The sequence below is a fragment of the Acomys russatus genome, chromosome 16, assembly GCF_903995435.1.
Source record: "Acomys russatus chromosome 16, mAcoRus1.1, whole genome shotgun sequence".
Taxonomy (NCBI): Eukaryota; Metazoa; Chordata; class Mammalia; order Rodentia; family Muridae; genus Acomys; species Acomys russatus.
In genome coordinates this window covers 45,593,948-45,609,553 of record NC_067152.1, presented here as the reverse complement: position 1 = coordinate 45,609,553, position 15,606 = coordinate 45,593,948, and the positions used below count along the sequence as shown (strand labels likewise).

The 15,606-nt window shown below is 55.7% G+C and overlaps 1 protein-coding gene across 1 annotated transcript in view; it reads right to left on the bottom strand.

The window, feature by feature from the left end:
* Nucleotides 1-5,388: 5,388 nt before the first annotated feature.
* Rptor (regulatory associated protein of MTOR complex 1) overlaps nt 5,389-15,606 on the bottom strand; it is a 298,025-nt gene continuing 287,807 nt past the window's right edge. Inside the window, exons 27-34 of the mRNA XM_051159180.1 lie at nt 15,130-15,254; nt 12,210-12,314; nt 10,843-10,949; nt 9,200-9,327; nt 8,540-8,626; nt 7,541-7,657; nt 7,094-7,223; nt 5,389-5,861 (exon numbers count right to left, since the gene is read on the bottom strand). Coding sequence (XP_051015137.1) covers nt 5,793-5,861; nt 7,094-7,223; nt 7,541-7,657; nt 8,540-8,626; nt 9,200-9,327; nt 10,843-10,949; nt 12,210-12,314; nt 15,130-15,254 — 868 coding nt within the window. The 3' untranslated portion in view covers nt 5,389-5,792. The remainder of the gene's footprint in view (nt 5,862-7,093; nt 7,224-7,540; nt 7,658-8,539; nt 8,627-9,199; nt 9,328-10,842; nt 10,950-12,209; nt 12,315-15,129; nt 15,255-15,606) is intronic.

Here is a 15,606-nt window from a genome sequence, read left to right as displayed (position 1 = left end):
CAAGCCTGATGGCCTGAGTTCAATCCCTGGGCCCCACAGGATAGACTACCACAAGTTGTCCTGCCCACACAATTCTATACATTAGGAAGTCCAAGGTCCAGGCTTCAGTGGGCACAGTGTCTGGTGCCAGCCTGGGCTCTGTCTCTTAAGCCAGCGCCTGGAGGCTTTGTCCTTATGTGGTGGAAAGAGGAGGTAAAGGGAGCTAAACATGATTCCTCTCATCTGTTTTGTTGATCCATTTATTCATTGGTGATCATCTGGGCCCTACTGCCTTATGAACCATCATCCTGTAGACATGCCTGCAAGGTTTCTTTTCTTTCTTTCTCTTTTCTTTTCTTTCTTTCTTTCTTTCTTTTTTTTTTTTTTTTTTTTTTTTTTTAAGGTTTATTTACTTCTTATGTATGTACCCCTGCAGGCCAGAGGAGGGCATGAGATGTCACAGTAGATGGTTATGAGCCACCATGTGGTTGCCCGGAATTGAACTGGCTGGAAGAGCAGCCAGGGTTCTCAACCGAGCTGTTTCTCCAGTGCCCTCGTCCCTTTCCCCTGCAAGGTTTCTATGTGGTCATGTGCTTTTGTTTCTTTGGGGTTTATATTCAAGCCCTGAAATTCCAGGTTTGTACCATGGCTCCCTGCTGAATTTCTTGAAGAGACACCAAACCACTTTCTACAGGTTCCATGGTGAGAGTTTGAGGAAGGATGCTACTTTCCATCTCCAGATTAAAGCCATGTTGGCAGGTATGAGATGGCATCTCCCAGTACGTCGGTTGTATTATCAGGTGCCATCTCCATGTGCCGGCTAGTCATTTGTTGTCTTCTTCAGCTAGATGTCTAATCAAGTTCTTTATTGGTTTCTTTTTAAGATATTGGTTTATGCCAGGCATGGTGGCACACACTTATAATCCTAGCACTCTGGGAGGCAGAGGCAGGTGGATCTCTGAGTTCCAGGCCAACCTGGTCTATAAAGGGAGTCCAGGAAAGCCAAGGCTACACAGAGAAACCCTGCCTCAAAAAAAAAGAAAGACATTGGTTTATTAGGTCTTTATAATGGATTCTAGCTCTTACGCCCATATAAGAGACACGATTTCCAATTTTTTTTTCTGAGACAGAGTATCTGCCTCTGCCTCCCGCATGTTGGGATTACAGGAGTGAGTGCACCACCACAACAACTAGAAATCTTTTTCTTTTGCATGCTGCTTTAAGTGGAATTGGCTTCTTTTCTTTCTTTTAAAAATTTTTTTTCCTTTATAATCTTTTATTTTTGGAATTGGCTTCTTAATCTCCCTTTCAAATGGCTCTTTGTCAGTGTCATTCTGCCCCCTGCAGAATAAGGCCTCATGTGGATTCCAGACCCTAGCTGGCTACTTTCTCTGTAAAGCCCACAGGGTGGGTCCCGAAGATGGCTGGGCTTCATGGAAAAGCACCATCGGGTCCTTTTGCTTTCAGCCCTTTTGAAGCTGGGCTCAGCCCAAAGCTGGGCGAGGGGACGGTCCCATGCCACAGCACAGGACAGACTCTGGGCCTTCCTGTCCCGTATCCAGCCTTTTAGACCCTTCCTGAGTGTGTGAGCTCTCTGGGAAAGTATCTCCCATGAGGATGGGGGTGCTGGCCTGCAGCCTGCACTCACATGGCCTCTGCTCCACCTACAGGCAGAGGCCTGACCCACCCCACACAGTGGGCTTCTGAGAGCAGTGGCTGGGCTGTCTCATCCCCACTGATACAGGTGCAGCTATGAAGCTGCCCCCATGTGACTGAGGCCCTAGCTGCAGCTGGTGACTCCTCCTGACACTTACCATCTGCAAAGGACTGGCACAGGCTGCAGGGCTGATTCTGTGGGGCAAAGGCAGGCACGTGGTGGCTCTGTGTGTCTCACCTCCCTCAGTGCTATGCAGGAAGCCCTAGGCCCTTAGGTCAGAGGCTGTAGATGTTGTCTCCACGCCAGTCGCCCTGAGCCTGCCTTCTGGGATGAGACCATTGGGTAAAGGCATCTCCGTACACCTTCGAGGGGAGCCTACCTCTCAGCTGAGGTTGTCCAATACACTGGAGGGCTGTCAAGTTGCAAGATGCTTTGTTCCCTCCCTGAGGACTTGTCAGGCCTGCCTGCCTGTCTGGTGGCGGATGGTCTTCCTGGCTACATATGAGGGGCACGTGAATGCCAATGATGCCGGGCTCTTGGGCCTAGTAGGTCCATATGGTACGACAGCATTGAGGGGCTGCCATGGCATGATGGCTTCAGAGACTTCCCAAGGACAGGTTCCTGGAATTCTAGTGGAGCCTTGCTCTGTTCCAAATCTGTTATAGCCCTGCTGTGTGGAGGGTGGAAGGGATGGGCTGGGGTGGAGGACAGACTCTTTCCTGGCTCCCTTAACTGGCCTGTCTTCACGGGTCAGGGGTAACATGGAAAACTGGAGGCGGGGCTGTGCAGGCTGATGGAAGAGGATGGGCCGAGTGTGTATGGAGCCCCTGGTGACACACCAGGACATGTTCTGGAGCCCAGGAGGCAGTGAAGGAAGACCCGTAGCCCTCACCCGGCTCACCACTGCTGTAGCAGCACCAGTGTGCAGGGCACTCTCGTATCCTCGCCGCCTTTTTTTTTTTTCATCTTCCCAGTGGGTGGCCTAATCTCAGGCCCAGGTTACTCGAGGACACTAAAGTACGCCCAGGAGTAGCTGAGGCAAAGGGCCGGTGCGTGAGGCTCCTCTAAGATGGAGGGAGGGCAGAGCGGAGAACAGAGGCCTGGTTACAGGTCTGAGGATCACCGGAGAGGGAGGCATGGAGAGGCAGCAGTGGGAAGCAGGCTCTTCTTTCTCCTAGCCAAGGAACCACAGAGCTGGCTCCAGCTGGTGCTGTGTCCACAGGGTGCTGTTGGCTGTACCATGCCAAAGGCTCTTCCACACGGGTCCACTGACATTTTCCTGGTACCATGCCAATTTGGAAGTTCTGATGAGATGTCTGAAGCTCACATGTGCGATTCCTACCCACCTCTAAGATACATGGGTAGAGTGCAGGGCTGAGAGCTTCATGGGCAGAGCACTGGTTGTCAGTGCTGGCAGCATCACTGTAGCAGACCACTGTGGCCAGTGACCACTAACACTGGCTGGACAAGCAGTCTCCCTGTGCCTACACATTGCTATCCCTGTGCGTCTGCCCGGTTGCTTTCTCACAGGGACAGTTGGACGGGATTACTGGCACCCATGCCCTCATTTTGACTTGAGGGCCAGTGTAGAGACCCTGTTTCCACTTTCAGTTAGACTGAAGTGCTGGGGGAAGGGGAGACCAGGGCTTCAACATGTGGGCTGGGATAGCTCACTTCCTTTATGTGCTCTTGGCCCTCTGAAGTCTCCTCCTTGCCCCTCACTCCTGCCTCAACCGAGGTGTCCTTCCACTCTCTGGGAACACATGGGTTCCCATCTGACCAGGGATCAGATCAGTATGACCCAAGAAGCCAATTCCTCTGGCTGAGCTGTGGGGAGGGTCTGCTGAGACCTGAGATGGAGATGTGGCCACGTGCGGGGTGGGGGTGTGACATGACCAGCATGAACGCGGCTGGGGGAGCCCTATGGCTCTCCCCAGTGGGAAAGCTAGGCCCCCACACTTACATGAGCTTTAGGCCTATGGACCACAGCTGGGGCACCACCTCTTCCCCCCTTTGCACGAGTATTTGGTCTTACTGAGAGAAGTAACAAAGCTAACAGGAAAACAGGGATGGCCCCGTAAAGGTGGTCTGTGTAAACGCGGGGCAACCTCATTAATGAAAAGCCTGGAGTTGGCGCAGGAATCCCAGTCACGATGCCGCAAGGTATCCATGGCAACTACCACATCTCCTTTATACCCAAGCCCAGGAGGGCTGGATACAGTGGTCCTGTCCTGGGGCACTCACTCACACAGCCAAGACTGCCCCCCCCAGGAAGCCATGACCGTGCAGCCCTCTGGGCCGACCCCCCAGTCCCCGTTCTCAGCCAGCAGGGCGTCTCCTCTCGGCTTTGCTCTTTATTAACACTTTGTCACTGCTCTGAGCTCCACTGCAGTTCCGTGTCTTGTCAGTCCTTTTCAATTCTCATTTTGGTAAAATAAATAGAGACAATGAACTCTAGGCCAGCGCTCTCTTGAGCCTTGGTTAGCTTCATGATTGAATTTTCGCATCAGACTTGTGAAGGCCCAGCCCGTGGGCAAGATGCAAACACTGGCTGCACCAGGGTGGAGGCAACCCCAGCCCTTCATGTGGCCCTGGGCTGAACCACGGGCACCCACTGGAACACTCTGCAGAACATGGGAGGTCAGGTGGTGCCAAGGCCTTCCTAACTCCAGACTGCTGTGTGGCCCAGGCACGCACGGGGTGAGACTTCCTCCAGACCCCTTGTGGTGGGAGAGTTTATTTCCAGGGGTGCTACAAGGGTCTCCTGTCCTCTTGTCCATCCCCATCTGTCCCTGTGGTCAGCTCAGCACTGCCTGCAGGGATCCTATCACATGGAAGATGCTCTTGGCTAAAACAGGTCCACTGAGCACGGTGCAGGGACCCAGCCTCTGCCCTAGTTGTCCCAACCTGTGTCCCTGGGCTCCTGTTGGCAGAACTGATTAAACCACTTTGTCCTCCTCTGAAAGATCCTGATTCCCAGAGAAAATGGAAAATGCTTTTCAAAACATCATTGTGTTGCGTCCTGTTTGTGTGCAACTGCTCAGCAATGCCATGTCCGTCCAGGGCTGGCATTGTCCATGAACCCTCACGTGCATGTGCACACAGACACATCAGGCACAGCAGGACACAGCTGAACTCTTTCCACACCAGACTGCACCACGCAACCGCAGTCACACCACCAACGGAGCTGTTGATGCTCACATGCCTCCAGGGTCCTGTGTGTAAGGAGGCCAGCATGTGAGTGCATGTGCCAGGCCACAGTGCCCATGTGTGTGCAGGAGGGAGACTGTGGACCTGCACTCATGCACACCCAAGTATGCACAGGCAGGAAGACTAGGGCGCCCACGTGTGCATGGATGGGGAGGCTGTGTGCCTGCATGCGTGTGTGCCTGTTTGTGGCACAAGCAGGGAGATGGGGTAGTGGCCACTATTACTGCCCTACGGGAGAGAAGCACTTCAGAACTTGACAGACCTGGCTCATCTGTCCTCTCCTGCAACCAACGCATGTGAGGGCGCCAGACAGAACCTTAGAGGTCCAGCTGTGCAGGAGGGGGGGCCTTTCCACCCTGACACACCCAGTGATGAGGTGGGGGTGCCGGGCTGCCTCAGTGCTCTCGGGGGGGCCAGGCTCAGACTTTCACATCTTAGGCAGCAGGAGAGGCCTCCCTTCTCCCTTCTCCCTCCTCAGTTGTTTTCTTCCACTTTCCAGCACTGGTCAGCCTCCTCTGAGGGGTTCCTGCCCACACAGTGAGAGGACAGTGGGGCTTGGCCACAGCCCGCAGGAGCCTCACCACAGCTTTTCTACAGGGTTCTGTGTGTTTTGCAACTAATGCGTTGATCACATGGAAAAACCAAATGTGTCCCTTTGTAAAGCCTCAGAAGACAGCAGGGCAGGAAGGACCGTGGAGCACTGAGAGGCCCTGGTGCCTGGGTGCTGGTTCTCCACGGGGAGCAGCGTCAGACCTCCCCTGCTCTGGACTTGTACATTACAGTGAAGACAGAAAGAGACGTGCAAGCCCCCTCCTCAGTTGGCCATGGCCAAGTCAGGAGCCGAGGTTGGCAGGGTGGGCAGGTAGGTGGGCACTGCGTCCTGAGCAGTTTGGTTCACTATGTACAGCAGAGGCTGGCTGCAGCCTGGCAGGAGTCCGAGGAGCTGCTATCTCACACGCTTCTCCACCGAATACACAGAGATGTAGTAGTCGTTGCTTCCTACCGCCAGGTGAGGCTGCGAGGGAGAGAGCAGAAAGCACGTGAGTGGGGCCTCTGCTACGGTAGGAGCCGCAGCACGGGGGCAGGAGGAAGGGGTGAGGCTGCCTGTGCTGTCAGCACTGGGGCAGGAGGAAGGGGTGAGGCTGCCTGTGCTGTCAGCACTGGGGCAGGAGGAAGGGGTGAGGCTGCCTGTGCTGTCAGCACTGGGGCAGGAGGAAGGGGTGAGGCTGCCTGTGCTGTCAGCACTGGGGCAGGAGGAAGGGGTGAGGCTGCCTGCGCTGTCAGCACTGGGGCTGGAGGAAGGGGTGAGGCTGCCTGCGCTGTCAGCACTGGGGCAGGAGGAAGGGGTGAGGCTGCCTGTGCTGTCAGCACTGGGGCAGGAGGAAGGGGTGAGGCTGCCTGTGCTGTCAGCACTAGGGCAGGAGGAAGGAGTGAGGCTGCCTGTGCTGTCAGCACTGGGGCAGGAGGAAGGGGTGAGGCTGCCTGTGCTGTCAGCACTGGGGCAGGAGGAAGGGGTGAGGCTGCCTGTGCTGTCAACACTGGGGCAGGAGGAAGGGGTGAGGCTGCCTGCGCTGTCAGCACTGGGGCAGGAGGAAGGGGTGAGGCTGCCTGTGCTGTCAGCACTGGGGCAGGAGGAAGGGGTGAGGCTGCCTGCGCTGTCAGCACTGGGGCAGGAGGAAGGGGTGAGGCTCCTTGGTCTATCGGCACTGGGGCTGGAGGAAGGGGTGAGGCTGCTTGTGTTCTGTGCCCAGAGCTAGTTGGGGTGGCGGGGAGGGCGTTAACTACAATAATAACTCTGAACTCCACACAGCACAGAAATAAGGGTCATTAACTGCCAGATTCTAGCAGGAATGATGTATCATCCAAATTCCATTACAGGTGATTTGCATACTACCCACAATTCCCTGCAGCCTCTTTGCAGGATTGTCCCAGTGGACAGTTCTGGGAATCTGGTGCTGTGCACTTCAGCAGTGCGACACACAGGCTCCCATGAGCCTACTCTGTGAAACCCTAAGCAACACACAGTCCACATGAGTGACAATTATGGACACAGGTGCCGGGTGACATTCTTCTGTTGGACACGACCTGCTTCTCTCTCTGTGTATTGTCTGTTTTCACCTGAGTATTATGAATTGGTTTGGTTTCGAGGAGGCAGGACAATGCTTTCCCAGGCCGAGCCAGGAAGGAGGCGCCCAGGCCTCCCTACCCCTCCCCGCTTCCCAGGAACCCAGGAGGGAATGCACAGACCCAGTGCGGGTGGAAAGCCAAGCAGCTGATGGCGCCGACGCGCTGGCCCATGAAGCCATCGTAGTATTTGATGTTGTTGATCAGCTCCCCGTTTCCGCTGTAGACGGCTGTGAACTGGTTCACGGAGCCACTGAGGCAGAGACAGGAAGAGGGTCAGGGTGTTAGCTTCTGCTCCTGTGGTGTGGGAGAGATGGGCCAAGGGGCTGGCCGGGGACGGACGGCTACAGCATGTGGGGCCACAGGCCTCGAGGTTCACCTCTGTGTCACCCTGAGGCAGGAGGTGGCTACTCATCTGCTACTCTCAGGCCCGTCCCCAGAGATGCCGAGAGGGCAGGTGTCTGTTCTCATCTCATGGCAGTCCTTTCAAGGCACCATGGAGGACATGCTGTGCATTCTGAAAGGGTGCTCTGCTCAGAAGTGGGGGCTGCATGGAGGCAGGGCACCTACCAGGCGATGAGGTTGGCCTGGGGGTGGATGTCGAGGGCTGTCAACCCCTTCACGATCTGCATTACATTTACAGACTCGGGCATCCGAGGATCGAAGAAGCGCACATCTCCATTGACACTGCAAGAGGCGGGACAGGGATGTTTGCTGGTGGGAACCTTGGGGTGCTCCGTGGGAGGGGCCTGGCTCTGAAGGGCAGTGGCCACGCCCACCTGCACCTGCTGGAAAGGCCAGCCTCGGCAGCCAGGTTCCCCTCAAGTTGGCCCTCTCAAGCTGGAGAAGGCGAGGACTGACTGAGGGCAGCTGCCACGCTCACACAAAGCATGACACACCAGGGCTGGAGAAGAGGCTAGGAGGAGGGACAGGAGCAGAGTGCCGCAGTGGAGCCCAGAAAGGCAGAAGATGGCAGAGGGAGCCTGGTGGACGCACAGGGAGGCCAGGTCACCTCACCGAGGCACACGGCCTTCTGCTTCAATGTCCATCCCAAGAGAGTTACTGTGCTTTGCTTTATGCCACAGACGGGGGAGGGAAAAAGAACATCTCTCTCAAGAAATGGTGGCCTTGCGGTAGTAAATTATGCCTTGCTGTCTCTTTAACAGGCAAATAAAGATTCGCTGCTCTCAGCACAGTATTTACTGAGCAGCAGGCCTGAATTTATGTGCAGAGGCTGGCTGGCGACAAGGCAGTCTGCTGGGGCGGCCAGCCTGCTTCGGGTGTGCTGCCAGGAGGAACACACCTGCCTGCCCGTCTCCTCCTTCAGCCCTGTGCCCCCCCCCACATATGCGTGCGCGCACACACACACACACACAGACACAGACACACACACACACACACAACACAGACACACACACTCTCTCTCTCTCTGCACTCTGACCTTTCTAGCCAGTCACAGAGCAGAGTCAATTACTGCCCTGAAATGCCAGATGTCCCTAGCTGTTTAAATACCAATGGAGGGGAAATAATGTTTTCACAGTAAATGTCCCGTGTATATTTTGACCTTACCTCACACTCACGATGTGGCCCTCGGGGTGCTTCTGCAGGTAGGCCCTTACCACCCATGCTGTGTGTTCTCGGTAAGTCATGACTCGGCTACAGGAGGAAGGTACGGTCAGGGCTAGCTCAGCACAGTTCCTCCCACAGAGCCCAGGGAATTTCAGGGAGGGTGGGATGGGAGGAGTGGCATGAATTGGGCCTAGCAGTTCTGCCCTTAGGCTGAGCCGCCCGGAATGGAGCCAGTAGCTAGGCTGTACCAGGCCCTCATTTCTGTAGCCTCCAATTCCCTAGTTCTGGCCTTGAAGTCTTGGGACCATTTTGGGATGGGGAGAGCCTCCTGGTCCTGCCAAGAGGGCAGTTAAGTGAGAAGGCTATTGTGTTTTCTGTCTCTGTGGGGTCAGCTTGAACAGGCCTTCTCTGAAAGACAGGCAGGACATAGGACTCTTGAGACAACTGATGCCAGGCAGTGAAAAGGCTACGGCTGGCTCCACTGAACCGTCTCTCTAGCCCTTGTGACTGCCATCTTGCCTGGCGTCAGAGCGCCACTGGGCCCTGCTGAAGACACTTCACACCCATAGAGCAATCTAGACCCTTTACTGGCAATGACGCGGCCTCTGCCACCCGAAAGGAGCTCGGATAGCACTAAGGAGAGGGAGGTGTGGCAGTTACCATTCACTGAGTGCCATCCTCCTGTCGTAGACACGAATCGATCCATCACCCAGGCCAGCCACAATGAGTGAGCGGTGGGAATCACAAGATAGACTTGTCACACAGCTGTCAGCACCTGTGGGGATGTCCTAAGCCCAAAAAGAGAGCAGTGAGGAGCCTCCAGCTGGCTTCCGTGTGTTCTGTGGACACACCCACTTCTCTCTCAGGTTGAGAAACTGGTCTCTACCTGCAAGGCTATCATAGGCCAGAGAAACTGGGTCAAGGGTGGTGCAGGGCTCACAGGGCGTCAGGCATGCCCTGATCTGCTTGAGCACCTACCCTGAGCCTGCGCCTGTGAGCCCGTGCCTGGGCACAGCCTGGAAGGCAGCTGGGGGGATGCCTGGCTCTCAGTGCCAATTAAACTCTCTAGTAACACGTCCCTTTCCTGAAAAGAAGGACGAAGCATATTTTGGCAGGGAGGGAGCCTCGTTAGCTCTCTCTTCAAACCCCTAATTAGCCAGGGAAGAGCTGAGGAACCGCTGCTCTGCTCCCCGTGGTGGCCGTAAACATGGCAGAAGGACAGGGGGTGATGAATGGAAGCAGGAAGGAATGGGAGCTGGAGATGGGCCTCAGAGGGAAAAGAGCTTTCTAATCAGATGGGGCGAGCCTCAGAGGGGCCCACGGGAACCGGGGGGGGGGGGGGGCACGAGAGAGCCACGCTCCTGCCTTTGCAGCTGACGTAATGGCGGCACCTGAGGAGGGTACTGTACCTGCACACAGTGCACTGTCTCCCTGTAGGGGCAGGGACCTTGAAAGACAGTGCTTAACCTAAACTGTTTGGTGGCATCGTGGGGCTTCCAGCAGGTGGACAGGCCTCACGTCCCGCCAGCTCCTGTTCCTCCTGCCTGTCTCTGCCCCTTGCTCTGCAGAGGTATCCATGCCTCCACTCTGGCAGGGCAGGCTGGAGAGTACTGAGGCCCAGTCTGTTCTGTGCCCCATTGGGCATCAGCCACAGATGTCCCTCAGCTACCTACAAGTGCTGTCCTCACAGTGTCTCTAATTCTGCCGTGGACCTGCAGGAGGTAGGTAACCCTGGACCCTGGCAAGGAAGCTCAGGAGTCTGAGGCAAAACCAACGCACTCTGTTAGAGGAGAGCTCGGAGCCGCCTGGTCTACACAGTTAGGTAGAGAAGGAGGGCTGAGTTCGGGCTCAGAGGCAGCTCAGGGAGGTGCTCACAGATACGGGCCCGAGGCCTGGCCTTCTGTGTCTAGCACCACAGGGTAAGAAAACAGATGCAGACAGTTGAACAACTAACCCTTCTCATTCAAGATGTCTCACCCTACTGATTTCTGGTATTCCTAATTTGCAGGGAGAAAACAATATTTGGAAATAATTTGGATTAGCATAGGCTTAATCATGCTGTAGTGCAGGGTCAAAGTGCCACAATCAATGTGGATCTGGAGGTAATTAGCTTTTTGCCTACCAGCAAAACACCCCTCCTCATCTGCTTCCCCACAGACAGCTAGCTGGGCAGCAGTCACTGATGGTGCTGGCCAGGAGGCCGCAGGTCTTCGTTGTCTTTTATGATGGGACCTATTTTGTGGAGCGGGAGCATGGCGAATCTTGGCGAAGCGTGGGGACCTGCTAGAGGCTGGGCATCTCACCTGCACCTTCGTCTCACGGTCAGTGTCCCAGATGCGGACGATACGCACGTCTCCTGAGCTCATGAGGAGGCCAGTTTCTTGTTCCCAGTCTACGACCATCCCAGCTCCTGGAGAAACACATGGGTCACTATGTCAAACAGTGGCTCAGGCAAGATGGGGACATCCTGGGCAAGCCCTCACTCATGTAAGCCCAGGCTGGCGCAACAAGCCCAGGTGAGCTCTGCGCTCTCCGAGCCTTATACACTCTACCACCCGTGGTGCTGAATCACAGGACAACAGGGCCTCAGAATCTCTGTCCACCAAATACAGCTTCTGTAATGTCCAGGCACAAATAGCAGGTCACTTTTCAGTGGCTTCCAGGCCAAGTCAGAACACCAAGGTGCTAGTTCTCTTAGGAGAACAGGGGTTCTACACATGCCGCCAGTACCCTCTAGCTCAGGGAGACGCTCAAGAGAATTTCCTGAGGGCCAGTATGGAGAGCAAGAGCAGGCGAGCATCGTGAAGCCTAGCTCTTGGCCAGGTGCAGCACTGTGTGCTACCATCCCAGTACTGAGGGATCCAGGCAGCAACGTAGCCACTAGGCAACCTGGCTCAGCTCTCAGGAATTCTCCAAAGGACACTCTGTCCACATGGCGGTCCACCTCAATCAGAGCAAAGTGTCTGTAAATCCAGCTCTGTCCACAAGGCAGGCACACCTCTGGTGGTACAGACATAGGTGTGGCCAGAGGCTGAGTGTACCCATGTGATATTAACTCAGTAGAAGCCATGGGGGCAGGAGCTGGTTCGTGTGCACACACAGAGTCTCTTCGTCTCTCGTCCTCAGTGGTGACAGAGCACTCCTGAGCACGACTGAGGGCCAACCACAGGAACAGCCCCGAGCATTTCTTGGGAGCGCTGACACCCTTCGGCCTCCTCTCATTCTTCATCTCAGCCAGCTCAGACCTCCACAAGGAAACTGCAGGCCACTCCGTTCCCTTCTCATGGTTCTGGAGGCCACAGGTCCTGCCAGTGCAGGCCGGCAAGACTCCTCCACCCAGGAGATCACTACTTAGTGGTCTTGGGAAAGCACACAGCTGGCACCATGCCAGCCTTCGCGCTCAGCCAGCAACAACCGTTTTCCAAGCCATGTGTGGCCACCGCAGTGGCGCCTTCACCTTGGCCAAACTGAGATGTGGCAGAGCCCTGGGATCCCAGAGGGTCACCTGCTCTCACGGTTTCTAGGGGAGATCACCACGTGACTTTGGGAACTCAGAAGTGGATGGCTGTCCTGGAGGCACCAGAACTGCTTTTCACAGCCCCAGATGGCCTTCTTGTGAGGAGCCAAGCCCCACCTGTGCTTCAGCAGCACATCTAAGAGCCTGGCCTACCTCGTGTCGTTGGCAGCATGTCTGAGAGCCCTTGCCACGCAGTCACCATCTCTGGATTCTTTTCCAAGTCAGCAAAATTCTTCCAGACTCTGATGGCACCATCATCTAGGGAAGGAGAGAGGCAGTGTTACTCATGCCCTGGATGCTGTGCCCACTGCGGTCTCTGAGTCACAGCTGCAGTGTGCTGAGTGTTACTCATGCCCTGGAGGCTGTGTCCACTGCGGTCTCTGAGTCACAGCTGCAGTGCTCTGAGTGTTACTCATGCCCTGGAGGCTGTGCTCACTGCGGTCTCTGAGTCACAGCTGCAGTGCTCTGAGTGTTACTCATGCCCTGGAGGCTGTGCTCACTGCGGTCTCTGAGTCACAGCTGCAGTGCTCTGAGTGTTACTCATGCCCTGGAGGCTGTGCCCACTGCGGTCTCTGAGTCACAGCTGCAGTGCTCTGAGTGTTACTCATGCCCTGGCGGCTGTGTCCACTGCGGTCTCTGAGTCACAGCTGCAGTGTGCTGAGTGTTACTCATGCCCTGGAGGCTGTGCCCACTGCGGTCTCTGAGTCACAGCTGCAGTGCTCTGAGTGTTACTCATGCCCTGGAGGCTGTGTCCACTGCGGTCTCTGAGTCACAGCTGCAGTGCTCTGAGTGTTACTCATGCCCTGGAGGCTGTGTCCACTGTGGTCTCTGAGTCACAGCTGCAGTGCTCTGAGCAGTAAAGAGAAGAGAGACAGGACCATGGCAGATTCCAGCACTGGGAGTAGCAGGCCACCTGTCAGTGGTTTGGTGGCAAGGCCACCTCTCCTTCCCAGAGCCAACAGCACAGACCACGCTCTCCTTGTGGTGGAGAAGCCGGTGAGAGCTGGCTCACCTCTCCAGTTCTTCCCCCTAGTCCAGTCTCTCAGTGTGTGAGATTTAGTTTTCTAGAGCACAGAGCTTTGGGGTCTTCACCCTTGCCCACACTGCTGTGGGTGCTCTGCACATCAGCCTGACAGAAGGGAGCGCAGGACAGTTAATGGGACCTCCAGACCAAAGCACACGAGACACATCCTTTTCACTTTCCGAGGCTTAGAAAGAGGGATGGCCATTCTATAGCCTTGGCCTTGGGAGGGTGACTCCAGCCACTTTGATGCCTCATCCCCCACCCCCAGCCTTTTCTCTTCTCTTTCCTCCTCTTTTCTCCACTTTCTCCCACTCGGTGCCTTGAGACTCTCAATCTGACCCTGACCTCTCTTCTAGCCTTAACTGTGCCTCAAGGGTCCCCACCCCCACAGAGCATAGGCCACTCCTGGATAGTGCTAATGCCATGGGTCACAGGACTGGCTTTGGTCCTGAGGTGGCACTGCATATATGTCTTTTGGGGCCATGACTTCACTTAAAAAGGAGATGTGGCATTCTGTCAGTTCAGTGAACATTAAAACAAGATGGAGGCACTCCTGCTCAATGTCCTGTACCAGAATGTGCTGGCGCTGACGCTGAGCACCTGGGTGTAGCCGGCAGTGCCCTGGGGTGCAGGCAGCCCACATCAATCAAAAGCAGACACTAAAAAGTTTGCAAGGACAAGAGAGCCTCTGAAAGGCCATAAAAACCCAGACTCCAGGCGGCTCAGCATTCGCTGGTCTCAATGCCCCCAATACACACGAGCCATGCACTCTAGCATCAAGTGACCCTTCCAGTGACCACACATCCACCAGGGCCTTCTGGCTCTGGAACACTGGTTGACTCGGACAAGCACAACTCAGGTTGTGACCTGCCAGCCTCTGGCACTCTCGGGGAGCACCTGCAGGAGCGCCAGCACCACTCATGTCCTTCCCCGACCCGTGCACATGGATGTGGCAGCTTGCTGTGTCCTGGGCTATGGGACTTGAGTCCTGCCTCTGGGTATCAGCCGTACCACTTAGGGCTGCACTGTCAGGTGGCTGGACTAACTGGCTGCAAGTTGTTTCCCCTTCCGAGTGTAAACAGAGAGCCATCGCTCTAAGGCGTGCTCCAGGCCTGCGGATTAGCGCTAGTCTCAGGGCGCCTCCTTAGCCTTGCGCCCCTTCTCTACCTGACAAGCCTTCTCATAGCAGGAGGCCAGAGCGCCGCTATGATTGTACAGTGTAGTTTTTGTGGTGCTGGGGAGAACAACACCGGCTCTGTGATACCAGGCAAGCTCTGTACCACCCAACTATCCCTGACCCAGAGCAGCTGTCGCTGGGATGTAGCTCAGCTTGCAGAGTGCCTGCCTTGCAAGCATGGAGCCCTGGGTTCAACTAACAGCACTGTAGAACATGAGGTAGGATAACACTCAGCTGTAATTCCATAATTTGGGAGATAAGAGGCAAAGAGGATCAGAGTTCAAGGTCAGCCTTGGCTAGTTAGTGAGCTCGAGGCTGGCCGAGGCTACACGAGACCTCGTCTTAAACACAGGGACACAACACAAAGCAACAACAAAAACAAACCAACTGCCAACCTAGGGAGAGAGACCTGGAGGCTGATGCTCAGAAACAATCATGACATTAAGACATTTCAGACGAAAAGTTAAACAGAACAAACAAGAAAACTGAGTGAGGCCATTTCAGGAAGAAGGAAGCTGGCCTGCAAGAGGTGGACGGACCTGGTCCAGGAGCCTGTGTGGCCGTGGGAGTAGGGGAGCTGATGGTGCCGAAGGTTGCGGCAGCATGGGCCTGTGGTGATGACCTACAGTGCCCTCCCCTGCTCGCATGTATTATCTGGAGCTCCCACGGGTCCACCGTGAAGCTTTGGAGGGCAGCGGCGGACATGGCATCCCCAGGTTGTGGGAGGTTCAGGGAGCCCTGACCAATATCCTGCCTTGTCTTCAAGCCCTGTTCCTCCTCAGCTCACACTTCAGAATGACGTGGACCTGTGAGGAAAAGGACAGATGGGAGAGCCACGTGCCCCAGCCCAGGGCCACGCCCGTCCTCCTCACCTGTGGCTGTTAGCAGCAAGGAGCAGTCCTGCCCGTTCAGGTACTCCATGGCGGTGACCCTGGTGTACCGAGGGTTGCCGTTGTGGAAATAGTCCAGCTTCTCTCCTTTCTCCCAGTCCCAAAAGCTTGGAGGAATAAGAGGTGACAGAAAGACAGTCACTAGGGAAACACAGCCAGGCCCCCAGTGGGATACTGCTGCATGCCCACGGGGTGGTTACATCAGAGCAGAGCAGGAACTGGGCAGTGAGTGAGGAGCCTTGTGTACAGCGGGTGGGAGGGTTACCGCGTGGCCCCTGGGGAGAGGCTGACTCACACTCCACCTCTGGTACACTCCCCAAGGCACTGAAAGCGGGGACCTGAGGTGATAGATGTTCCTACGCCAGCATTCACAGAACACCCCAAGTACCCTGAGCAGCCAAACACAGTGTGGGAGAACTTACAGCAGAACGTCGCCAGGGCCTGAGGAGGAGGAAATGG